This window comes from Strix aluco, chromosome 15, assembly GCF_031877795.1.
Source record: "Strix aluco isolate bStrAlu1 chromosome 15, bStrAlu1.hap1, whole genome shotgun sequence".
NCBI lineage: Eukaryota > Metazoa > Chordata > Aves > Strigiformes > Strigidae > Strix > Strix aluco.
The window spans coordinates 16,354,361-16,381,249 of NC_133945.1; the positions used below are offsets into that span (position 1 = coordinate 16,354,361).

The 26,889-nt window shown below is 35.3% G+C and overlaps 1 protein-coding gene across 9 annotated transcripts in view; it reads right to left on the minus strand.

Annotated features, from left to right (window-relative positions):
• PARN (poly(A)-specific ribonuclease) overlaps positions 1–26,889 on the minus strand; it is a 62,147-nt gene that overhangs the window by 21,831 nt on the left and 13,427 nt on the right. For all 9 annotated transcript variants that reach the window (XM_074840286.1, XM_074840284.1, XM_074840283.1 and 6 more), the window contains 8 exons: positions 26,544–26,587; positions 26,011–26,053; positions 24,236–24,311; positions 21,971–22,081; positions 21,818–21,887; positions 15,727–15,782; positions 10,927–11,013; positions 3,685–3,759 (listed from right to left, as the gene is read on the minus strand). In XM_074840286.1, coding sequence (XP_074696387.1) covers positions 3,685–3,759; positions 10,927–11,013; positions 15,727–15,782; positions 21,818–21,887; positions 21,971–22,081; positions 24,236–24,311; positions 26,011–26,053; positions 26,544–26,587 — 562 coding nt within the window. The remainder of the gene's footprint in view (positions 1–3,684; positions 3,760–10,926; positions 11,014–15,726; positions 15,783–21,817; positions 21,888–21,970; positions 22,082–24,235; positions 24,312–26,010; positions 26,054–26,543; positions 26,588–26,889) is intronic.

The following is a 26,889-nucleotide window of genomic DNA, read 5'->3' on the forward strand; positions in this document are numbered from 1 at the left end:
CTTATTTTTTCAGAAAGAAATAAGTGGAAGATGGAACAAGTCTTTCTGTACTATGCAAAGTTGTTTTTAACACCAACAAAGCTGAAAAAAGTAAAAAAGGCTTTGGAGAAAAGTTTAAGAAACAAGCCAGATTCATCAACTGGTTATCCTGAGTATGTACTCAGTATGAGTATGTATGAAAGATCATCTAAGGGATGACTGCAGATCAGCCTTTAAATGATCTGCTGTTCAATTCTGTAACTTCACATTAGTTCAGCCAAATATTCAGATTTGAATCACTGCTGCAACTGAAAAATAAAGACACCTCCCAGATCTGAACTGAGTTTAAAAAAAAATCAGGTAGACTTAGAATCAGTTAACATTCCATGCAGATTATTACAAAACTGATTCTATTTTCATAGCTTTTCCCACACAGTTCCCCTATTAAAAGGATGCAAAATAAGTCTGGATATTTTTACAGTGTTTAGACTCACATATAATGCAAATCTGACCACTTTATCAATACAGGGAAGCTTCCACACACCCTTCCTGTTCAACCCATTTATTTTCCATAAATGTTTTTGTTGCACATGTGCTTTCTTAACTACACATATTAATACCAGCTCAAAGCCAGAAACATATTTAAGAGGTAAGAATAAACATATGTCTGCAGCAATATCTTGCATTGTATCATGTTGTTCGACAGTTCTCCAAGGCTTTTTATACAGTCCAGAAAACACAGACATATTTATCTAAACAGGTTAAAAAACAGGCCAAATGATTAGTTTTTCCTAGTTTCTTCACTTAAACACAGCTCACTAAATCACAAGTATAAATAGTGACTTTCATTGCCAAAGCAGTTTATTAAAGAATTAAGATCAGGAAACAGAATAACAGATTTGATTTTATGATGTATTTATTACAGGAAAAAAACCTCAAGATGTTTAAGTGATTTCACGTAAGGATCGCACAGCTTTTTGATAATTGAGGCTGCTATAGTTTATCAGCTTGGCTGGCTTTCAGTATATGAGATTTTACTAACCTGGTTTCATAAAAATCTATGAAAGACTATAATCACCTGAGCTTTCAAACAAATAACTTGTTTCCTAGCACACAGAACAAGCCTCCCTGCTTGTCAAAGTATAAAAAAAGACACACACACACACACAGAGCAGTGCTGGAAAGATTCAGTTTAAATATTCTGCAGACATTCAGTTCTTTCCACAATATGTAGTTGCCATAACAAAAAATAAAAATTTTTAAAAAAAAAAGAAATAGCAGTGGTGAACGTGTATGCCAAGCGTTCAGACATTAGGTAAGTAACTGAGGTGATAGCAGTGGGGAAGTTATCATAGCAGCACCTAGGAAGGCTTTCTGCTTATGAAGTGGCATAAAACACATGGTTTTTATTGAAAACAAATAGTTTTGCAAGTCCCACTCAGAGAAACAAACAATCAGCTTGAGAAGAGGAAGGAAAAAAGGCACAGATATATAAACTTACAATGACCTATATTCTGTACATCAGGGTATCTGAACAAAAAAGCAGTAAACACAACTTTGCTGTATTTCACCACAAAGATGTATCCTCTTGGAAAGACAAGAAGGTGTAACAACTCCAACCCTTTATTCAATTTTTTCTCAGCCTATACCTCATTGAGACCAAACTCCGAGTAAGAGTGATCAGGTCTGAAGTAAAAAGCTTCAGACACTTCAGATGAGTTGCTACTTCACAAACATATCATTTGTGATTGCACAACCCAGAGTACATTTTTACTTAAGATAGTTTAGATTAAGGTTTATTCTCTCCAATCCTGTAATGTACTTGCTGCTGCATGAACAGCATTTCCCTCAAGCCTTTGATGGTGTGCTGGTATCACCACTAACTGTAATACATAGTTTACAAACCATGAATGCTTCGGAGGTAAGAAGCTAAGATGACACATGCAAGAAGTGCTAGCAATGCTTTCCTGAGTTACAGAGCTAGTTAAAATAGAGCCACATTGATTTTGACATAATTCTTTATCTGGAACGTCTCACTAGAAGTTATATGGTCCTTATATCTATACATAGATGAAGAAACAATGGCTCTTGCTGCTATGGAGCATTTGCTGTAAGAAGGCTGCTGGTAAGCACTCAAAATCTTCCACAGAGATATGTATGTATAAGGAAGTATGATAAATGCTCAGAGGATATTAATAAGGAATTAGAGAGGTGCACTGATTATGCATACAGAACCTGAAAGCTGCTTCTTTTGAGCTTTGTAAGATAGATGATGGTAAACTCGGTGGGGTTTTCCAATTTGTTTTTTTCCTTTTAGAACTTAATCATGGGAATTGTGGCAGGATAGCTCTTAAGTGCCACAGAATTTCAGCCACTTAATCAAAAGTGCTATGTATACTGCTGTACTTACTGGCTCCACAGCATTTGATGCAAGCATTTTAGTAAATAGGGATGATACTACTGTATTTCAAATAATCATGTATAATGGTCCACTCCCAGTCATTGCTCCCAGCAGTAAATTTATGGGTCAGTCCTCAAATATACGCCCAAAAAACCTACAAAAAACACTAAAAGCTTGTGGATCCAACTACAATCAACTAAAAATCTTTAAAAATCCAATCCCCAAACAAACAAAACACCATCCCCCCAAAACACAAAACATCAACAAGAAAAAAAACTTAACCCAAAACCAGCCAAAAAAACCCACACCCCAAAAAGATTGCTTTTCCTCATAACTGGAAGCAGTATTTTCAGTAAATTCAGAGGTGTTGGTCTCTTCCTTTATTCTTTACTTAATTCTTGTTGGTTTTTCAAGAGTGTTACTTATTCTGTATTTTTCTTATGATATCTAAATGTTTTGCTCTATGCTATCAGCCAGCTTCTTATACTGGAAATGGTTCTTTCTAGAGTACTTTGCACAACTGTACATAGTAAAATATTGCTATCTGTCCTAATTATGTGAATTAGGGATGTGGGTTCACTAAGAGTATTTATGCAGTCATGCACAAATTTTTTTCTTTAAGTTAATCCCTCTCCTAAAATCCAAACTAAGAAGCAATATATAAACCCCCCCCCAAACTCAAAACCAATGAACTTTCAGGAAAAAAGTTAAACATGTATACTTCCTGTAGAAGTTATGTCCATGAACTTTTTTCAAAACTAAGCTCAAAAGTTCAAATAAAAATTAAAAAATTAAGGTCTGGAGAGATTGCAAATTATTAATACAGAAACTGTAGACACATTGGCAGTCCAAACTGTTAGGAGCATGTGTTCTACAATACACCAAAAGGCTTTCCACTGCATTTGTTACTTCCAAATGTAAACCAAACCAAAGAGGAGTATCAGTCCAAAGGATATTTGAAGGCAAAGACCATAGAAGTCTTTGATAGCTCTACTCTGTGCAAAGTAACAGCAAGTAACCTCAATAAATACCGCATGAAGTGAACAAACTAGCATTACTCTACCTACAGGTTCAGGTACTTAGAGGCTCATGGAATGAAACACAAAACTCTCAACCAAGCCCAGTTTAGGCTTCTCTTTGCTGCAACGCATGTGCTGGTACTATAAAAGTTTAGTTCCTCCTATGGCAAAACTACTGACTTGGTTCAAATACTATTAGAGTCATGGACCCTGCTGGCTGAGAGCATTTTGCAGGAGCCAGTTGAAGTCAAATCTTACTACTGAAGTAAATTCAGAAACACTTACCTATTTGTACTTGTTCTGGCTGGCTCAATGATACAAATGCTGATGTATCATCAATCCACGAAACCTGAATGTTACCTAGAAAAGGCAAAAGAAATTATTATGACTATATTTATCTTAGGCTTAGTCACAGATTTTATCTGATGTGCCATGACATAAAAGAAGATAGTCAACTAAGAGTAACTTCACCTGAGAATGCTTTTGTCCACTGTAAAGGTGCGTAGTGCATACACAGTTGTACATGAGCCTGGAACTGTTCAGAAAGCAGTGACTGTTAGGGCTGCATATGCATCCTGTATACCCTCAGACCCACTAGAGTAAGGACCAAAAGGAAAGGGGCACGTGTAATACCTTTTTCACTCCCAGAGTATTCTTCTGCTTCTTCATAGAGTTTGTCTGTTTTTTAATAAATCTTGTAACAGTTTAAGTAATCTTAGAGGTTTTTTTAGTCTTCCCGTCATGTATTCTATATAATTCTACAACAGAAATGGAAGCATTTTTTTTTCCGGGAAATTTTATCTCTGTGCTAAAATAAAGAACAGCTCTTTGTGTTTTAAAACCTACCCATCCTTCAGAACTGCATCATTTCCTACAGACACAGCATGGACAAGCTCCAGTTACCACTCACTGTTTCTCTACCAGTACAAGACACCCAAGATATGTAATGCCAGTGGAGCTGTGGTGGAGGGATTGATTGCAAAAGTGGAGAACTCCAGTTATTGCGACCCTCTAAATCTTCAAATTCTGGTTTGTTTGGATCCCACTATACACCATTTCCTGGATGCGCAATGACAACTTGAGTAAACATGAGGACAAATGTGTAAAATCGTGGACCTCATTTAGAAGCTGTTACAATGGAACAGTGACTGGAAGTAAGTCCCTCCATTCATCAGCAGTTAGTGCGTTTTCTATGTGAATGGCTTAAAATGTCACATTAGCACTAAAAGAGCTCATAATCAAGCAAAAGCAGATTCCCATTCCAGACACAAGGTCTTACTGTAGTCTGAAATCCATTTACATCTCCTGTCCTCATCTAAGTACTCTACTGTTAGTACAATTCAGATACTGAAAATTGGTGCAATTTTTTTCAGGTAGACTAGGAAATCAAGTTATACATAACGTTACACCACCATTTAACCTTCAGACATTACAAGGTTAAAAACATGATTCAAAATGCCTTAAAATGCATTTTATTTTCAGATGTTTATTCTATTTAAATCTAATTTAGCCTACAGGTTACAAGGTTATAAAAGTCTCTTCTGAAATTCAGCCAGATAATAAACAGATTTTCTAATTATAAAAAAATGAAAGCCTAGTTAGATTTAGTTTGCATGCTATACATTTGAGTAGCCACCTATTTAGGACTAAGCTATAATCATTTTGATCATTGCCAAAACCATAATTAATTCAGTATGGTTTCTGACATTTCCCTATACTAAAGGGCTAAGGCTGCTATTAAGAAGAGACTACACTGAGAAATCAAATGTTAGAATTTCTTTAAACACTTTGTAGGGCAAATAAATTCAATTTCTAGTAATTCAGTCTTTGAAGAACATAGATCTTTGCTGCGTATGGGTAAGGGTCTTTACCATAGGGACCACGTGCTTTTGGCAGGACACTTAAGATTTCACAACACAGGAAAAGCCCAAGCTGATTTATGATTGCAACTCAAAATTGTAGTGCATTTGGTAGGACCCTGACACTGAGCTCCCTTTAAATATTAGAAACCACTGCACGATTTAACATTGTTCCAAGTGCATTGACAAACTAATGCTCTGAATTTCTTTGTGTATCAAGTCCTCTTTTTTTGCATTACTAATTGCAAAATTTTCTAAGCAATCATTTGAAACACCTGAGAAAATACTCTTCTGTAATTCTTTAACACGGAAGTGCTATCCAGATTCTGTCCCTTTCCTATATATGTAGATAATTAATTCCATAATTACCCTGAACAGACCAAAAGAAAGATCAGAAAGAAAAATTCTCCTGAACATCTTGCAAGCGTGCCCTTAGCACAAAATATCAAAGAGGATTAGTGATGGGCTAAAATCTCCTGAAGGAGTTCAGCTACTAGTCAAATGGACTTTGGTGCCCATATTTTCACTAAGTCCCAATTAAAACAAACAAATAAAAGTCCATCCTACTGATAATACATCATTTCAGTATCAGATACTTATTCATTGCTGCAGAAAGGCTGCTGCACTCTAAAGGACTTTGATATTTTAGATAATTAAGGATTTTGATACCTGCCAACACATGCTGCCTTTATGCTCAGACTCATACGTTTTAAATATATAATTTTAAGAACAAGTCAAACATTAAATAGTGGACACTGAGCTGCAATCTGAAGAGAACTGCAGCAAATGCTCTTATGCAATTCTCCATGCTTAAAAGATACTTTTTAGACTATGTCACATTTCATTTTTATTAAGAAATGAGAATTTAAGAGAGGCAAGATTAATAAATTAGATTATTCAGCAATATTGCTAAGCATTCAGTAAATATTGTGCATTTCAAAAGTATGGTGAAAGGGCAATAAAGATATGAAAAGCAAATGCATCTGCTTTTGAAGTACAATATTTAGCAGTCAACACAGCCGCATGCCAGCTTACTGCAAGGCTAATGCAAATAAACCATATACAGCAGTGTAACAGAATACCAGCTCTAGAGAAATAAAACAGAAGATTTCTCTCTCTACACTTCTAGAGTAGATCAAATGTCTTCAGTACTTTGAAGAACACCGTTGTTAGCCTATATGACCCCTTGTCTATTTGCTACTACATGCAATGTCAATGTCCCTTGTTAAAAAAGTAAAAATTTATCAAGTGAAATAAAACATCTTCACCCAAAGAGGAGTGGATGAAAATTTGATCTGTTGCTTCTGAAATGAAGGCACAAAGTAACATTTTTTTTCTACAAATAAATTTGAAAATTCTCTCTATATAAAACACAAACATTCAAACAACATTAAAATCTACATAATAAAAATATACTAATGGATTATGTCATTCAAACAGATTTTCCTTCAAGTTTTTGTACCACAACGACCAAAGGTATGGAGAGGCTTCCATATAAAAGACTAAGTAAACTAGGATTCAGCATTCAAGAGAAAATTCTAAGATGCCTACACACGTCTGTGGAGAAGATATGAGAACAGAAAGACATACAGAGGGGATTCACTATTTCGCTATAAAACAACTAAGGGACATATAATATACACAGAAGTTTTAAAACCAAAACAATTCTTCACATAATGCTTAATTGCAGTTAGGGAAATGCTGCCAAGTGCTGTGGATGACAAGAATATATATGGGATGAAGGATGTTTTAGACTGACTTACAGAAAGCTGTGAAAGGCTTGAAATAAAAGATCCAAGTGTGACCTCTAGCTCATGAGTCCCTAAGTTATAGATTGCTAGAAGGCAGGGAAACTGTTTTACTTTGGCTCTGTTCTTATACATTTCCTACACAACTGTTAGTGACAATTAAACACTTAGGATGGGTATTAGGACTATATGGACTTCCATTTAACTGAAAAAGCTTATTAATATATTCCATTTTCTTAAAAAAAAAAAATTGACCACATTGACACCATGATAGAATTACTAACGCTTTCTGGACACTGACTGCATCAGACAATAGAAACAGTCGAAACTTTCATTCTATGAGCAAGGTTTGAAGCACATATTAAAGACAAACAACATTTTCCTGGTGAATAATTAATTGAGAAGGGTTAACAGAGCTTCCACCTTTCTCGCAGGAAGACAGGGTACAAAGAAAGCAAGAACAGCTGAAGGAAACATTGACACGAGAAGGAAGAAAGGTCAGAAACGCATAGAGAAAATTAGGATTAAAATTTTTAATACCCTACAAAACCAGAACCAGCAAAACGAAACAAAAGAAACACACACCACAAAATGCACCCACACTCAAAAAAACCCCCACAAACCAAAAACACAGTCAAAGCTCACGTCTATATGAACATGGAGAATATATGAACTCAGAAGAATACTTTATACATATATATAGTGTACTAGAAGTTTTCCTTAAACTAGATTGTTCACTTTCAAAAAGGATGTTTTTCAAGGTCCACTTTTTTTTTAAAAAAAAGTTAAACAGTGAGTTTGCAGTACAGTGGTTAACAGGAACAGATGTCATAGTTTGTAAAGGAGTCTCAAAAATGTATTTAAGAGTCACTTAAAACTCACCTATATAGTAGCTTAGACTACTAGAACAAGATTTAAACACACAAAGGACATTTTAAAAGTAACTTATGCATCTTCAAGATGACTGACTCCCATCAAATACGTCAGCATTCACCTCCCTCTTAAAGATGACTCTCATGTTCTCACAAAATACAACGCATAGGTTTGACTCCACTCACTTATAAAATTTTTAAGAGGCAGTTTTTATAATACTTTGATAGTATGTGTTTTAATTAAAGCCCAAATAGAAGTGAAGGCTATATACAAAAGCTGTATTCCAACAAATACTATTTCAATACCTTCGTATTTCACATCAGCATGACCAAATAAACTACACAAATTTAAGAATTTAAAGAAAGCAAGTGTTCTAAGAGACTGCATAGTACAGCAAGTACTTGTACAGTGAAACTACATTCACCCATGAGACTATAAAAACATCTTGCAGGAACAGGTGTCCACTTGGTATGCACGCAGCACTGAAAGACTTCAGAATCACGAACACCCCTTCTAGAGTAGCAAACGTAAAACAGTTCCAAGTCTGACGCTGCAGTCCCTTCAGCTGTTTCACTGCTTTCATTAGAAGCTTCATGGAAGATTACAACTCTGCTTCTACTCATACTAGGCTAAAACAACTTCAAAATAATTTTTCTATAAAAGATTAATGCTGCTGTTCAATTTAAGAACTGATTTTTAATCCAATTAAAAATTTTACTTAAACCCACTTTCATTTAACTGGTCTAATAGATTCATGTCTGTTACTGCCATATTTTTTTGGCTTTTGGCAAATCACTTAAACTCACATTGTGCCACTCTGTGTCCAGCTACAACTGAAAAAGCATGAGTGCTCCTAGAATTTTGGAAGGAATAATCTGCAGTTCGTTTTGAGATACTATGCCAACAAGACCTAAAACAAAATATAGATTAAGTACTACCCAAATACCAGGAGTTTGTAAATCCAGGTATGAAAACATTCAGGTCTGAAATCTGGAGAAGTGAGAGAAATGGGAATTTCAAAATTGAATAGTATTTTGTGATGTGTAAGTATGACCCCTGGTGGTAGTGACCTGTGCTTGCGTTTCACACCAAGACCAGAAGGGAGGAGTTGATAAAATATGAAAAATTATACGGCTGAATCTTTAAAAGCCTATAGAAACAGTGTCCAAACTGTGTTGTTTCTTACCCCTCTAATAGCAGCTCTAGAAGAATCTCAGTAACTTTCTAGATTCTCACATTCTAGAGTTCCCAATCAGGAATATTAAATCATAACCAGCATTATATTGGCATCATGCTGCAACACAGATCAAAAAGTCAGAAGGAATTAAGTGAATTTTAATACAGGTCCAGAGACTCTGCACAGACTAGCAAGTCAAAATTCCAGGTGAAGAAAAGAACGGTAACATTCTGGAAACTAGCACGGTGACCCACAGCAAGCACGGGAGTGCCAAGACTGAGTACACTGAGGGACTTCCATCTTTTTACTGGTGATTAAACGTCCTTATGGACACCACAGCAATTATTTCAATGAAGGTTAGGGTGAAGTTTGCCTTGAATCTGTTTGCCACACTACAAACCCTGACTTAAGTCATTGAGCATGGTACGTTACTTTGAAACAACTGCAGTACACTGATCAAGTACTAGCTAAACAGACACCTCTTCATTTGCTTGTCTCCAAAAGGAGAAAGGTCCGTTTAACAGAAAGCCAACTAGTCACTTATCTGCTTAAAACCATGTGGAAAAATATGCCTAGTTTCTACAGCAATTATACTCCAATGAAAAAAAAGGTACTGGGGCTTTAAGTAAGACTGGGGGCAGGAAAATGGGAAATTATAGTGCCAAGCAGAAAATTTTTAGGAATAGGGAAATTACAAATTCAGTCATACATGCTCTGCTTAGAGCTGCCAAGACTAACGTAACTAAAGCAAAGATTTTTTTTTTCTAAATGAGAAAGTGAACTCCCTCAATAAACACTTTCATAAATAGCTTCCTTTTTTTAAAAAAAAAAAAAGCAATTTCCCATTAAAATCCTTATTGTAAAATTTGAGGAAGACAAGATGCATAAATGTCTATTATATGTAACATTTAATAAGCTACTTTCAATAACATACTATAAATATTGCAAGCAAGTATTTCTGGAAAATCCTGCAAAAAAATATTTTAGTAAGAATGTAATTTTTGTTTTACATTAAATGTTTCAAGAAATGAAAAGAGTTACGTCTTCAGAAAAAAAATAAAAATTAAAGCCCCAGAAAAATAAGTTGAAATTATTTGCAATCCCAAAAGATCTCTTTTGAAGTATTACCTTACCAGGCAATAAAAAATTATAAACCAATTTGCAATAAAAATCTTAGAAACAACATCTAACACAGGGCTGTATGGAAGATCATTCTTGTTCTGATTTAGGGACGCAAAGCATAACCACTGCTTTCTGCTGCAAGAGTCAGGTATCAGGAGATCACTGTCAGTTAATTAGGATCTCCATATGCTTACATTATATACTAATACTTACTAAAGGAACAACAGGACTACTCCCCAGTTATTAAATAGTTTTTTTGTTGTTTCTTCTGACTTGGATGGTGTTCACAATCTTGAAATCAAATTGGTTATTTTCTAGCTTGGTGCTCACCTAGACTCACATAAATTAGCGTCTGGCTTTAGGCAGACTGCAGGATGAACCTTATTCCTAAAACCTTGATCTGCCTTTCACACTAATCCCCATTCCTTTTACCCACCTTATATATAAACTCTTACCTCCTACCAGGAGGGGCTGTAAATAAAAGGACCAAAGGTCCATGATATTCATGAAGCACCACATAAAAAGATTTCTAAAGAGCAGTTCATCAGGGCAGACATTTTCAACACATCATTACAAAGAAAGTCCACAGGACACCATTCAAAAATTACAAAAAGCGATTCATCATTACTTATACAAGGAGTAAATCTGCATCCACAGATAAAAATAACAAACAAAACCAGAGGTACTTGCTAATGACAAAGAGGGGGGGAAAAAAAAGTATAAGGAAGGGATACACTGTATCACTCACCAAAGGCACTGAAAAGCTGGTAAAGGTCACTAGTCTTCCACTCTTTAGGAAAAGTAACATGAAGAACATGATCTCGTTTTGGCTGCACTGCAAAACAAAAAAGCATCTGTTAAAATAAGAGTCACTAATAGTATCTTTAGAATATCCTAAAAATGTTATCCAATATGGTCATTTGGCATTTTGTGTTTGGGGGTTTTTTTGTGTTTGTTTTGGGGTTTGTTTTGTTTTGTTTTTTTAAATAAGACAGCAGGACAACATCTATGAAGCTACACCAGGCACCAACGAAAACGTGCCTGTAATTATGCATGAAATCACATGCTAAATGAAATAGCAATACTAAATCCTACTAGCTCATCTGTGTAAGAAACTGAAACAGCATTACATGCAGTGGGAAATGCCCACAAATCCAGTCTTTCATATCCTTTGCGCCAAGTTCAGGAACAAAAGAAAAAAAACAAAACAACTGCCTCTTCATGCTCCAGCTTTAAAAAATTCTTAGCAGTAATACAATGTTGCCATTTTTCTGTCAATAAAAAACTGTGAAACAACATTCAATTCAGTTTTCATATAACATTAGGTACAAGTTAGAATATAAACACTGACAGACTTTTTTATTTATTAAAAACTACACCAAGAAAAAAATAGCATATGAAAACCAACATCTAAAGAAGCAGCGCAAAAGAAGTCTTCGGTGTGTGCTGAAAGTTATTTGGAGCTTTGTGAATTTGAGAGAGAGAATCCAAGTCAAACTGCTAAACGGGGTAAGAGTACAGCACAAATTAACACTATATATTCGCCTTACTTTTACACACTTCCCCCTACACATCTGATTTTGGTCATAATCAGAGGCAGGCTACTGAACAAGATGGACCTTTGACATCACCCAGTAAAGATCATTTCATAAGAAATCACCACGATGTACATCCAACTGAAGTTCCTTTCACTAGACACTTGAGCTTTTAGAACCTGTGCACTCCTATCATATTTTAAGAAGCAGCAAGTGGAATACTATATTTTAAGGTGCAAAGATATTTCAGTATTTTCCATTTCCATATAAAACTATTTACAAATCATTAACTGAGCCTCTCCACAGGTATCTGCAGAGATCTACGTTTTTACGCATGACACATTGCTAGATCTTCCCTTGTCATTTTACACTTGATGTTAGACAGAGGCTGAACCACTGGAGTGTTCCACTTTATAATTTACTGCTCCAGTTTGTTAAAGGTAACTCAAGGATTAACTACACACAGCTTTCTATGATCAGATTTTAACTTGACCACATGGAAACACTCCCAGGGAGAGCATCTTTTTTGGGTATAGAGATATAAGGACTGACTTTCATCTTAGTGAATCACCCTCCTAAATTCTTTTGTGATACAAACTTTTCTAGTTTCTGATCTCCCTAGCTTTCAGCATTAAAATAGGAGGCTTTCAAGGCAGATCTCATTCATGGAGCACATGTGGCCAAATTCAGACCATCAACCACCGGTTATTGCTACCTCAGACTTTCATGTGCACTTGACCCCATTATACAAGGACAAACCTGCAAGGTTTTTTTGCCGCATTTCCTTAAGGGTGCAATTTCACACTGTTTTCTGATTAAAGCCTTGTGCATTGTTAATTTCATAAATACAGATAAGCATTGGCAATTACTACAGCTTAGTTATGACTAGTAATTACAGGAAGTGGTAGTGTCCTCAGCCTGGTATGTGCTCTATAGTAGAAAGCATGTACATTTCTAGGTATAACTCCATTCCACAAGTAAGGCTTTATTTTTGCATGAACTTGAGAACTGTAGCTTTCAACAGCTACAGTGTTTCCTTAATAGATAGAAGAGATTTTTTTATCAGCTTTGGTTTTAAAGCCTTCCCACCCAAAGGCTTAATGGAATTTTTATTCCCAAATAATTTTTTAACATCTTGCATAAACTCAAGAAAACACAACAGTTAGAGGCCTCTAAAACTCAAGTTCCTAACCAAAACACGTCATGAAATTAGGACAGAGATTTCCAAATGCATCTACCTTTGAAGGAAAAGCTTGCAGCATGAACTCAATTATAGTACTAAAATACAAAAAAAAAAAAATCATGAAAGCGCTGTTATGCATGTACCAACAGTAAAAATAATACAGTGGTAACTCAGCATCTTATAGCTGAAATGCTTCATGAAGTCAGTGGAAAATAAGTTTCGTAAGTTTTGTTTTGAGTAACTACTTGTTTTGCTCCATGTAAGTAAAGAGCCTAGTTTTTCAGTTGCAAAAAAATGGAAAACCAGAACACGACCCTGTCAAAGTTGTAACATGGTGTCTAAATAGTTGGTCATCAGAACCCAGGCAGTTTAGAAAAGGGTAAATTTTTCACCCATCTGATCATATCAGCTGAAATTAAATTGATACTAGACACAGGTATGCAGGAATATAGCCTTTTCCAGATGAAACAGTATTAAGTGAAGAAGCTGCCAGCCTCCAGCCACTTGTGATTTACTTCTAAGTGCTTTAATCTGTTTCACTCAAAACAAGCCAGGTTTGCATGAGTTTATCAGAAACTCCGTGCTAACAAATTACAGGTTTGCGTGAGTACTTGAGCATCAGATTGGATGGAGACACAAGTAGCTAAGAAAGCAATCCCTTTATGAGCACAGGTGAAGTCTTGTTCCTTAAATCTGCTACTTCAAAAAACCAGAAAGGACACAACATTTTTTAAGCACCAGAACTCGATTTTTTTGGCACTATACAAGCCAAACACCAAAACCCCACAAGCTGTCTTAACAAGCCAACGAAGATCAATTCATTGCAGTATAGCCTATGCAACAGCTAGCAATTCAAAGGTTTAAGTATACTCAACCCAGTAGTCAAGAAGTGTAACTGTAACAACTGCAGGTTCAGATGTTACAACACCCTTTTTCTATTGATTAGAGACCAGAAACTACTTCTAACCCACACTCCTGTATCTGTTTATTCTTAAATTCATTTTGAACCCTCTGTTAAACATCTGTACCTTCTACCTACTCAGGTGAGAAATATTTGATTCATATTCTGCTTTGAAGTCATTTTGTGCAACTTCATTATTTTCAAAGGAGTTTTTAATACACAGTAAGAAAAGATAATGATGAAAGTCACTTTCAACACTATTCAATACTATTTACCTAGCATATGTTACCAAACTGCATTATTTCTGGAAAAATTGCACAAAGTAGCTATAATACTACAGGACAAATAAACTGACAAACACAACAAAACTTACAACAGTCACCAGGTTTGCTGCACCTTACTTTTTTTTTCTCCAGAGTCTCCAAGTATATCTGCCACAGAAGTGTGGCCTTATTCTTTGCTCGGCTTTACTTCTCTGCAAAAAATGCCCCCTACAGACAACAGACATCCAGACAGCTTCCTCAACCTATAGTAGTGTTTGAAACTCCAAATAGAAATAAGTGTTCCTAAAGCAGCCTGCCAAACATGCCACCCTACATGTACTTTCTGTTTTGAAGCTTAGAAAGTCATCCTGGTTCAGATTTTGCTGTAACATCTGCATCAGTTTGTTCCACAGGAGTGGCTTTCAGATAAAAGAGACAGACTTTCAGAGGCAGACTCTTTTTTGGCAACTCTTCTTGGCAAAGTATCAAAACAATCCCGTAAGTTGGCTAGCAAGTGGAAGTAGCATCTTTACAGCTTAGTAGCTTTGGCATTCTCTCAATGACCCAAAGTATTTATCCATTCTTCCACTCAATATCAAACATTTGGGGAAAAGAGTATGCAACATAATTAGATAACCATTCCAACAGATCTGCAGAGCCAAAGCTCAGTTATCTGATTACCTAACTGCATTTAAAAATTAAATATATGCCCTTACAGCATATATTTTCCTCTCCAGGAGTTACTTCCATCTTTCTAGAACTGCATTCTGCTACTAGTAAACCAGCATCTAATAAAGGGTCATCCTGCAGTCTAAGCTTTCTGATACATGGAGTGGAAAATGTCTTCACATCAATATTGCTTCCAGATGGGTATCATTTTTAAGACATTCATGTACCTGACTTCACAGTATAAAATTAAGCTTTCATCTAGTTGAGGACTAGACTGACCTCCAGGGCTTCATATTTTCATAAATCAAGACATCAGTGGTAACATACAAAGTTTTCTTCCTCATAGTATAACATCCCATAACAGTAACGACCTTTAGATTAGTAAAATCTGTTTTCATTTAAATGTATTAACAACTTATTACAGCCTCAGGTCTGTAACCTGAAATAACTTGAAATGTAAAAATATTTCAAGTAATATTTTTCCATTTCTATAATCATAATCTCATGTGACAAAAGAATTCTGATGTTTTGATTGGAGTAAAGGTACTGCTGCATGCAAATTGTGAAGGAAAGCAGCCAGAAGATTTTCAGAACCATCTCCTATTCACTAGTTTGCATCCTGTATTTACTGCTAGAGTGAGGGAGGAGGGCAAAGTGTTAAGACCCCACTTTATATGTTGTATGGCATATAAGCATAGTGACCCAAAATAACCATAAAGCTGTTAGCTTCAAACTGTTAACATGTAGTTATGATAGTTTAATCTGATCTAGCCAATCCCCTTTATAATGCAGATTCTCTAGTCAAAGTTGAAAAACTTAAGATTTTACTATTTCGTTCAAAAAAAAAAGGGAACATTTAGATCATTTGATAAGCAGCTAATAACCTAAACACAGCTGATGTCCCATGTTTTAGATATACAATAATTAATCTTTACACTTCCTCCTCCAGAAAATTTGTCAGAATGGTAGTAAGCTTGCAATGAAATAAGCTACTTACAGTCTGGTCCTTCCAAATTGAGATATGGTATGTCCATTACTCTCATAAGAAATAGCCTGAAGCAAAACGGAAAAGCACCATTAGCAAATTTCTGCCTAAAGACCTTTTAATAAGCTTTCCTTTTCATAGTTTTTTAGATGTTGCTTCTGAAGAAGCAGAATTAATCATCCCAACCATATCTTAAGTGATATTAAAACAAACAGACCCTCTAGGTAAGTCCAATCCATTATCTAACAACCCAGATTCAAAAAGTTACTTGGCATCATGCTAGTGATTTTACTTATTGAACAAAACAAGAACAAAGAAGCCCCAAACTGTTACTGCTGAAAACAATTAAAACAAGTAGGGAAATGAACATTTAGAAAGCAGCGGCTCTGCACAGCAAGAGCCAGTTACACAGTGGATAGTGCAAAAGCTGTCATTCTAAATACACACGTATGTTCCAATTTTCTGAGCACTGTATCATGCTTTACACAGAATGCATCTTAAAACCCTAAAACTGCAAAAGCCATCATGACACTTCCGTGGAGATAACCAGGACGAGTCATTTGCCCTTTAACATGTAACTGAAGAGTTTCTCAAAACATTCAAGAAATGCCTTCAATAAAAGCTCATATTCATCTGTGAAAACTATTTCTCTCCAAAATAAGAAGCCTAAAATCCTGTCATAGGTATAGATGCCACATTGCTGTTACAAAACATTTGCTGTCTATTTGTTCACTGGAGAGCTAAAATAAGTAACTTTTCTATCTAACTTCAAAAAGCTTCTAAAATACTTATTAGACAACAGTTACAGTATTCAACTAAGTAATAACTGATATAAACAGCTGATAAAAACATTTTAAGGGTGCAAAGGGATCTATAATTCCCTAGAGATTCTTTGTATCATACCACACCCACCATTAGTTTTTAAGAGTTTGAATGTTATGTCCTCATGGTTACTTGTATCACTGAAAAGTCTACAGGAATGAGGTTGATAACTTGTCTTTACTATAAATACTCAGAAGAAAGAAAATAAAACTACTGGGAAGAAAATATACTATATGACAGGTTCACATGTGAGCCAGAGGGTCTTCAGAGAACTGGCACTACTTAGAATACACACCGTCCCATCTAATTTCTCTTCCTGAATCTCAGGGAAGATACGGTATAGTGTGCACTGTGTTCCCCTAAGCACTGCAGAACCTAAATGGAATTTTATCAATAAAAATTAGAAACATCAGTATCAATTAACTTTAGAAACTTTAACAATTCCAGCATAGCACTGAACATCGAAGATATTTTACTAAGGAGCCAGAGTTTCTTCTTATGTTTAGCCTTTTTAATATCAATGTCACTGTTAGTAGGAGTCACAGCTTTCTTCAGACTAAATACACAGTATTTCAGCTAGTCAGTAAAAGCAGTTTAGTCTTCACTGGATGAAGGATGTCCATCATCCATACAGGATAGCAAAAATTTGGAAAAAAAAAGATTTGGTTTAAGTTGAGCCATCTAAAGAAATAAGCTTTCACAGAATTCTTGGAACTAGTACTCAAATAACTAGTTTATTTTCCTAGCTAGCAGTTCTCATGAAAATAAAGATGAAGTTTACTAAAAATACAACAAAAACTTCTGGGGAGAATACTAGTTAAGCTGCCCTCCCTCAGGTTTTATCATGTTGAGGAAAGCAATACAGTGGCCAATAGCAAGAACAGACTTATGCCAAAAACACGCATATACCTGAGATTAATTAAGATGAGTTTTTTATCCTCTGAGACAAATCCTACATTTATTGTTTGGTCAAAGAACTGTGTCTCTAAAGAGCACATACATGCCCAAACACACATACTCCCTAAAGAGACAGTATAAATACTGATTTTAATATTAAGTGCACTTAAAGTACACTACAACAGCAACTGCATCTTGTAGCACTAACGTATCACATGGATTATAAACACTGAACTGCAGCGTAATCCATAATTAAGTATCCATAGTTATGGTTATAAGATTCCTCACCTATTTGTGGAAAATTCAAATAAGGTTGTTCTGTACGACAACATGAAGCCTACTCTATATGAAATTAGTTAGATCCGTGAAGTTGTAGCTATGACACTGCTTTTCAATATATTACTTCACAATTATTTAAAAGCTATACTGACCAAGCTAAAAAAATGTTATTTCCTTCACTGTTTAAAGAATACAGCCTGTCAGAGGACAGAGGTCTATTTCTCCATATACAACAACATCCTAGGAACTCAGGTATTTTGAGGCAGCCACTCGGAAGACAACTGTTTCTGTGGCAAGTCAAGTAAACAAGGAGAGCAAACTATGATCATGCCACTTCACAGCAAGTGAAGTAGTCTCAAGCAGTCAACAGTCTTCCTCTGCACTGAGCTAGGATGAAAGCTTTCAGAGCTGTGTAGAGAAACTGATCCAGCTGAAAAAAGAAAAGGCATCTTTTTAAACCCAGATCAGTTCACCGATCAAGCTCAGTCACTAGTACAGCCACATGTGGCTGAAAGCACAAGGACAGCAATTGTTTACTCCTACACTGTGATTGAAAAGTTACTGGTCAAACTGCAGAAGAGCACACCGATGTTCTTTTGAAAAAATTTTGCAAAGAAAATTAAATTAATATAGAAAAGCAGAGGGAGAAATTAACTGATTTGCAATACATGCCAGAGAACCTAGCTCCCTGGTGAGACATTTTCCACAAATACAGCACAAAACCAAGCTATTTGCACAAATTTTGGTTTCTGATAACCTTTTGTATGAAAAAAATATTTCGACGATAATTTGTATTTCTACAGACCATCATGTTATTCAGCTCAATAAACATGGTGTTTTCATTTCTCTACACCTCTTTCACCCCCTGCCTCCAGCTACATTAAAAAAACCAAACCCCAACATTCAAACAACCCAAAGAGATCCAAAATAAAGTCGACATTAAAAGTATGGGAGGGGCTTGTGGGTGGGGGCAGAAATGCATGGAAGATGTTGCTCTAAACAAAACAGGTCAAAAAGTTTCCAATCAACTCCAAAGTATATAACACAATATAGCATCCAAATTATACACATAAGAGTTTAGATATTATAATATAAAAAGTCCCATCATCTCAACTCGTAAGTGTTCATCAGGGATTACTCACAGCAGGTTGTTCACATGAACACGACTTTTCAAAGATGTTGTATATACAGTGAAGCATAAAGATTACAGAAATACATCTCTGGAATTCTTGGCTTATTGAGTTGTTTATCATATAACTTACTGCATTATGCCTAAAAGAGCCAAACAACCCTAAGGCAAAGTCTGTTTTTAATCAGTTCCACTCTTTCAAGAAGTTGAAAGTAAAGATTTTACCTATGTCCATCATGAGCCTATATGAACATTAACCTACGTGCTGGCCACCATCCTTGAATGGCAAGCCAAGAAGTTCTGTAACTTTGCTGACATAATGAAAGAGGTCAAAATAACTACTGAAAAAAGTATTACCTTCCTTTGAAGGCTAATTTTGTAAATTTCAAAGCTTGATTTTTCAATTTTAAATTTACTCCCACTGTTCACATTAGTGACAAGTCTATTCAAACAGAAAACATTTCCAAAAACCTATCAGGCACGTTAATCATGAAAAGTTCAATCTCAAAACTGTATTTAAATATTAACACCTAGTATTCAGATATCTTGAAATTAAGACTTTATAAGCAACCCAAAGAATGATAAAGTGTTCTGCTTTAAAGAACACTTTCAAGGCTATGTTGATAATAGTTCAAACTGAGAACATTGCTTCTAAATAATTGACTTATAATAAACTACTCTGTTCCGCTTCTTTCAGGAAAAACTTTTGTGACAGATAGTATAACTTTCATTTGTTTAGCTTACTGTTTGCATGTTGTAGTTTGTGTTTTGCTTGAAGAACATGACTACAGCACAAAGGAAAAGGTTTCCTTGTTCTGACTGCTGCCCACAGGATCAGGTAGAACTTCTGGAGGAAGGAGGAAGATAGTTTTTTTTCTCCCCAAGAGGAAGAGAGGATGCTCAGCTAGGGAAAGCTTCTAGACCACAAACTAGAGAAAACTAGTGTAGCAGGAAGCTAGCTGGCAGCCCAGAGCATACCTGAAAAAAAGCCCCAGAAGCAACGTACTCACTAGGGACCTTAAGATAACTATGTGAATTGCACAAGCCCTGGATGCTATTTACAGGTGCTAAACAGACCAAGTGCTGGAAATAGAGATCTGGTCTGCAATGACATACCAGAGTGAGAGACTTGTTCATTTAAATATCTAACAGCTCTGACTTCTGACATGTACTTAAATCTTTTTTCTTTTCTAAAAAAATAATAAATGGAGTTGTCTTACTCTGGTTTGTTGTTTTGCATTATAGTACAAAACCCAGCTTTAAAAATACAAGCCTTGACCTGCTCACTACAAGGAAAAGGTGAGACAGTCTCATCTCCAAGCTCTGACTGAGCTGAGGTCACGGATGTTATTTAGAATATGGCAAAGCTTCTAAGATCACGTGAAAGACACGGCATGTCTTCCAAGTTTCCATGATTTAAAAATAATACACAGCTTTTCTGAAACAAGAAGCTACAAGTTGTGAATAATGACAGAATGGATAAACTTTTTCTCTTGTAAACAGCAATTTTTAGTTCTTGCTTAAAAAAAGCCATTCTTCTCCCTACAATTTTTTGTTAACTTTCCCTTTTGTTACAGTTAGGCAGCGTTATCTCCGAAGCCAGAACAGACACAGCAGGCTTCTTCTCAAAACTTTGATATGTCACTGTTAGAGGAATATCACATTTGAAGTACACAACTTAACTTGAAAAGCTAATTTAATGTATTATTGTGACAGTTTCAGAAGTTTCAGTTTGTACTTGATGCAGATATGCATCTCTAGAAAGAACTGAAAGCATTTTGGTTGATGATTGAAAAAATAGCCCCCACAATTGGCATCTACTAGTTGGCATGTGTGTGTGCTGGTGTTTCTGAAAACAACCCTGTGATAAATCCTGTCTTAAAATGAAATTATGCTGATCAATTGTATCATCAACTTCACATGCAAATCAAGTGGTCACTGCGGGTCCATGTTCAATCTAAGAAACATACATACGAAATACAACATCTGCTAGAATATATGAAGTTACTGCCTCACATGTCTGAGCGTCAAGAGAATCAGCTAACTGCTGTCACTATAGTATTTTGGTTTCCAGATCACTGAAAGCTGAAAGCCATTGATCACAATTATTTCCTCATTTGTGTGGGCCATCTGAAGCTAAAAGAATGAATTTTGCCAACTCCTATATGATAGGGTTTGAAAGGATGGAATTTCTCCTGAATTTAAACAAACAGACTAAAGCACTAGCAGCTTTTTCATTTCAACTCCTTTCCCTTTATGTGACAGGTTATACTATCTTTAGAAGCTTCATAAGGTAAAATCTACAGATTAATTATGCAAAGAATCAAATATATGCATAAAGACTTCTAGATTTCTCAAGTCTTTCTTCAATTTGTTCAAGTAATTTGTACGAAGATCCAATTCAAAGCAAAACACTGATCATAGCATCATCCCATAAACGACTAATCACACGTTTATTATGCCTTCTTAAAAATGGGTTACCTGATAATGTTAATACAATAGCTTTGTGTAATTTGGATTAGTCTTACAGTAGGGATATTCTGTTTTTTCTAGACTGTTTAGCGTACTCAGTTTTAACTATCACCATTTTCTGACAGTGTCCTACAGCATAAAGAACACCTGACCAGTTTTCCTTCAGTTCCACTACTCCCAAAGCTTACTCCAGAAATAATTTTCTAAATTGTAAACATATTCTCAACACTGACAAGGACAAGGCCATCAAGGCAGTCCAGGTACTCTTTGAAGTGTCCTTTTACAGGTTACAGAAAGTAAGCCATTCTCTTTAGAAGGAAAGGTATTCACTTTAAGAATTATGGCCTCTCTGCAGCATTACTAGCATGAACCAGAAAGCCAGTCAAAACTGAAGTGTAAAGAAAAATGTAGTTAGCCATTGATTCTGAGGCTAGAAATATATATTCGAAGGCTAGTGTTTTATTTCCATGGTTTAGCAGGTAGTTTAATACAGCAGCTACTTACTTGTTAAAAAAAGGTTCAATGAGTTTGGATCTAGCAGACACGTGATTTTTCGGAGGACTGAGGAATGAACCTGATGAATGAAGAAGAAATTCAGTATGTAAAAAGCAGCTACAGACAGCACTAAGGATAAGATTTGACAAAACACTTAGTTACCTAGGAAATTAGCCATGGAGATGAAGCACAGTCCAGTAATGTAAGCATCATATCCTGCTTCATGAAGTTGTTCAGAAGCTGTATCATAACTTGGAAACCCTTCTGCACTTTCTGAGGAGAAAAAATAATTTGCAAACACGTTGTCATAGACATTAAAGGCAGCCTTGTATGCTTACCCACACACTTATTTTGTTGGAGTATAACGTCAGTTGGGTAAGTTCTTCAGAATTTTCAGAATTTCTCCTAGAACAGAAATTCCTTTCTCTTAAAAAGCTATTAATCCACAGACCTACTTAGCCAAAATGGAGTGTTAATTCTAACACAACGACAGCAAGATTCCCCACACAGCATATTTTTTCCCTCTCTTGCATTTAAAAGAACAGACACTCAGGCTAATTGAAAACTCTACTATTAACCTGTTTGCTAACCATCCAATTGACCTATGGTCAGATTTTTCAAGGTATTTAAATGGTGAAGATGGAACTAAGTGATTAAAGGATGTCTTTATTGACAACATTATTTACAATCATGCTTGGTGTTCACATGAAGACCTTGAGAAGTATCTGAAAGTGGAAATCTTAATAGGCACTTCTCTGAAGAAAAGTGTCCGAAAGTGCCCAAGTCTCAGAAACAGAGAAATATGTGCATTTCACACTTTTTTCTTTATCATTTAAATTTTCCCCACTTCCAGCATCAAAGTTATTTCACCTCTGTAGCTAGCTTCTCAACCTCTAGAAAACTGGCTCATTTTCCTCTAGAAGTCATACTGAGAATAGGACTGGAAGAACAAAATTAACTGTTTAAAAAGCCAGAATCATGACTCTTACATTAAGGTACAGACTGAAAAGTGAACTCTATAATTCCATTTAATTTATTGCATTCAACTTAGCAAAAGAAGCTAAAACAATAATGAAATATAGCCAGGATTTAAAACAGTGATACAGAAATACTAGCATAACTTATACAATGGAAATATGTAAGCATACATGTTATATTTTGTAAAAAGAAATTTTGTATTTTGTAAAAGGAAACCTGAATCCAAATTTTTATATCTGAAACTAGAGTAGCAAAACATCAGACCTTTTTTCAGATAAGCCCTTGTTATATTTATTTTAAAAATAAAGCTGAGATTCAGACAACGTTAAGCTATACTGGCTGAGTTGAAAAGGACATTTCTTAGCACTTAACGTTATTTTTTTTAACAGATACATATCCAAAAGAAAACAAATGAACAATTAACAAAAGGCTTCTAGTATTTTTAAACATGCTTTGCTTTGGATGTTCTCAACCACATTAATCATCTCTGATTGAATATTAACACTTCTGATTCTGTTAACCATTATGATCCTATTTTGCTCCAAAAAAAATACTGGTAAAATTATTATTTTATATTACATCAGCAAAAAATAGTACCTGACAGCTGCCAAATTACGTTACATCCCGAGAAGCTACAGAGGATACAACACTAAAAGGTCTGCATGCAATTACTGTGCACTTCATAAGTATAGTACTACTTAGATCTAGGCACCAACAGCTCCTGCGCATTGTCCAAGATGGTAGATTATCCATCTTATTATCTCTCTTGTTACTACAGCTTAAGTGCATCTGCTCTGCACAGTCAGCAATATAAAAAAGTATCACTTATCTTGTTTTTGATTAAGCATTGAGACTTTCCCTTCCAGCATACTCTACTGATCAGTATTGCCCTCCCTTTTCTACATCAGCAGCTTAAGAAAAATTCCAGAACCTTGAGATAAGCTTGCCCTTTGCTTAGATAGCCTTTCGTTCACCTCAAAGCAAAGAGAGCTCTAAAGGAACTTTAATTTCTAGAACACGCATGACTAATCACTACTGTGTAAGTTTTCTTGATTATGTTTGTCCAAGTGCTTGTTAGAGTGCCCCAGCTTTGATCCAAAGGACAACAATAACCAAACAAAACAGTTCTAAAACAATTTCAAGTTACTCACCAAAAATCAACCTAAAAAACAAAGAAGGTGATGAAACTGCTGTTCACTGAATACATCCATTCTTCTCTTATCTGGAATAAAGTGGAAGGATTTTTGCTCACTTCCACTAATAGTTCTAAATACAACTGCACTATATGTATACTATATGCACTATTTGTTTAAAGTCCCTTTCATCAAAACACTAAGTATTAATAGGGGAATTCACATTTCAGACCAAGAAAAAAAATAATCTAAACACTCTCCTTTCTCTGAAAGGGGAAAACATTTCAGAAATAAGACCATTTTGATATATATTTACCAACTTTAGGAGGGCTGAATGGAACCTCTTTTAAACGCTTTTCCAGTTCTGCAAGGGATGTATTATTAATGATCTCCTGCAAGAAAAGACACCATTAACTGACAAAGCAAAGCACATTTTCCCTGGAAACTAAAATCAAATACAATAAAATAAGTATTTACTGCTGCCATCTTCTGTTCTCTAAGGATATATACATAGCCTCATTTCACACTAATACACCAGAGAAGTCTGTCGAGACAAGTTTTAAAAACCAAACTTGCCTCACCTGCAACATGAGTCACAAGCATTTATTAATACTTTTCAGAATTCTTGATGATGAATTACGCCAAACTAATATTCCTATTTGAATCTGGTTCCATGCATGGTACACGTGGCATGGGAAAAGGCAGCACAAAGAGCAAGGCAAAAATATCCTAAATACTGATGCTAATGGTTGAAGGTATTCAACATGAGTATTGAAGTGTGCTTGCTGACTGGACATTCTTGTGAAGTTTTGTAAGTGTAAATACCGCTGATTTAAAGTAATAAAAGGACAGTGAAAGAAGCCTGACAATCAGAAAGCTGCTTCTACATTTCAGCTTAGCTGAGTTGCATTACTGAATCTATATATGCGTATGTAAAACGTATATACTCACAATACATAAAACTCAAAGATACACAGATTATTAATTTCTTCAAACCAAACTTCTTGAAATTCTTATCAAATATACCTTGACAATCAGTACAATAGAAAAAACATGCAGAATCAATAGTGAGGAAGTGAAAAGCCTTGCACAAAAGTTTCTTGAAGTTGTCTGAAATCTGAGGAACAAGTTTCCTTTGGTTCTAAATCAAGACATTTATCAAGTCTGTTACCTGAAAAGTTATCAAAAACTCGGTACAATGAGCAAGCTCAAATGATGCATTATATTGGTATACCAAGGCACTCTTGGTAATAATAGCCTAAAACCCAAGCATCTACTGTAAAAGTTACAAGTATCAACAGAACTGTACCAAACATAAAACTTCTTCAGGATGTTCAGCATTATTAGTTTTCAGAGTACAATACAGCAGTATGCAAGACAAACCTGAAAATATCTACTAAGTACATTTTAATGAGATTTTCTGTTATGCAATGCTCTAAAGTCAGAGGTATGCAGAAAGATAGATGCTGCTTCATCAGCATGGGTTTTTTAATTAATTCATTCCAAAGGCACACAAGAGAGTATGATCACTCATCTCATTACTGCTTGGAAGAATTAAAAAACCTCATGTTGCAAGAGGTTTTAAGAGACACCTGTAATTTCTTCCTCCTGCTGACTACACACTGAACAGCAGGTCACAACAGAACCTAATGATGATGTTCAAGCATCTTTTTCTAAACAAAACTAAGTCAGCATTCACAATATTCTAAAGCTTTGAGTATACAAGCAGCTTCCAGGTCCTATTTGTTCATGAATAACACTTTTTTTACTCCTGAGGAAAGATGCAGTCTTGTGCTAATTTACAAGACAAAAAATCTGCTATTCACATTTTAAGTCACATAAATGGTACCTATTTTGGAATTCAAAGCTAAGTTACCTCAAAACTGCAAACACAGAAGTCACTTGTACAAAAGTAAAAATTTATACTGTAAAAGTTAAAGTTTATCTAAAGAGTGAAGAAAAATCATTCTTTTACAAAGAAGGAACATCACAGAAAACAGACATTTTTCTCTAAGAAAAAAAATATTTGTTTCAACATACACTTAATACAAACTTGTATCTTCAAATCGTTCTATAATTATATTAACTTACCTTAAAAGGTTGTGTACTTGCCATCAGTTTAGTATCCAATAGCCTAGAAACAAAGTAAGAACTAAATAAGTTGAAATGGAAGAATGTCCATTTTGCCAAATCCTCAAAAATGTTTTGGTGTATTAGCCAAGAAACAACAGTTTCACCCTACTGAAAAATTACTCTCAGATCCTAGAGCAGCCAAAATACTCCTTGGCTTTGTTCAGCATGAAAAAAAGACAGCAACTAAGCAATAGCAAGAGATGCAAACAATAAGTAGCAAATAAATCTTGTTCCAAATGTAGTGCAGATTTGAAACACCAAACATCACGCCAAAAAAAAGGGTGTGGCAAAGCTGCGTCTTTTGCCAAGAAGTAGAACAACAGCAGTGTTGTTCTGAAAAAGAGATGCTACAGAATACCTTTAAAAGTTGTATTTATCTAACTTGTTCCCAATTTCATTTCCAGTAACTGCTAGGTTATGAGGCTAAGACAAACAGTATCAACTTGCTAAAGCAATACTAAAACAGTTGAAAGTTTGAACTAAGAACTTACCGGGGAAAGACACATGATGTTACTTCCTTGAACTCACTCAGGTCCTAATTTAACATTAAACCAGAAGATAAAATCCAAATAAGTTAAGTGTTCATCAGTCTCGGATGATAGATAGCAATAGCTACAATTATTCAATCACCTTCTAAAACTGAGATGCAGTGACTGAATTCTCACCCCCTAAGAGATGTATTTGTAGCATTACCATAAATACCACCTGCAATTACACAGAACTACAGACTAATTATTTCATTCGTAAGAGCAATGTTATATCACCTCCAATATCCTATCCTATTATATTATTATTATTATATTATAACCTAGACGACCTCTAATTCCAGCTGTGTTA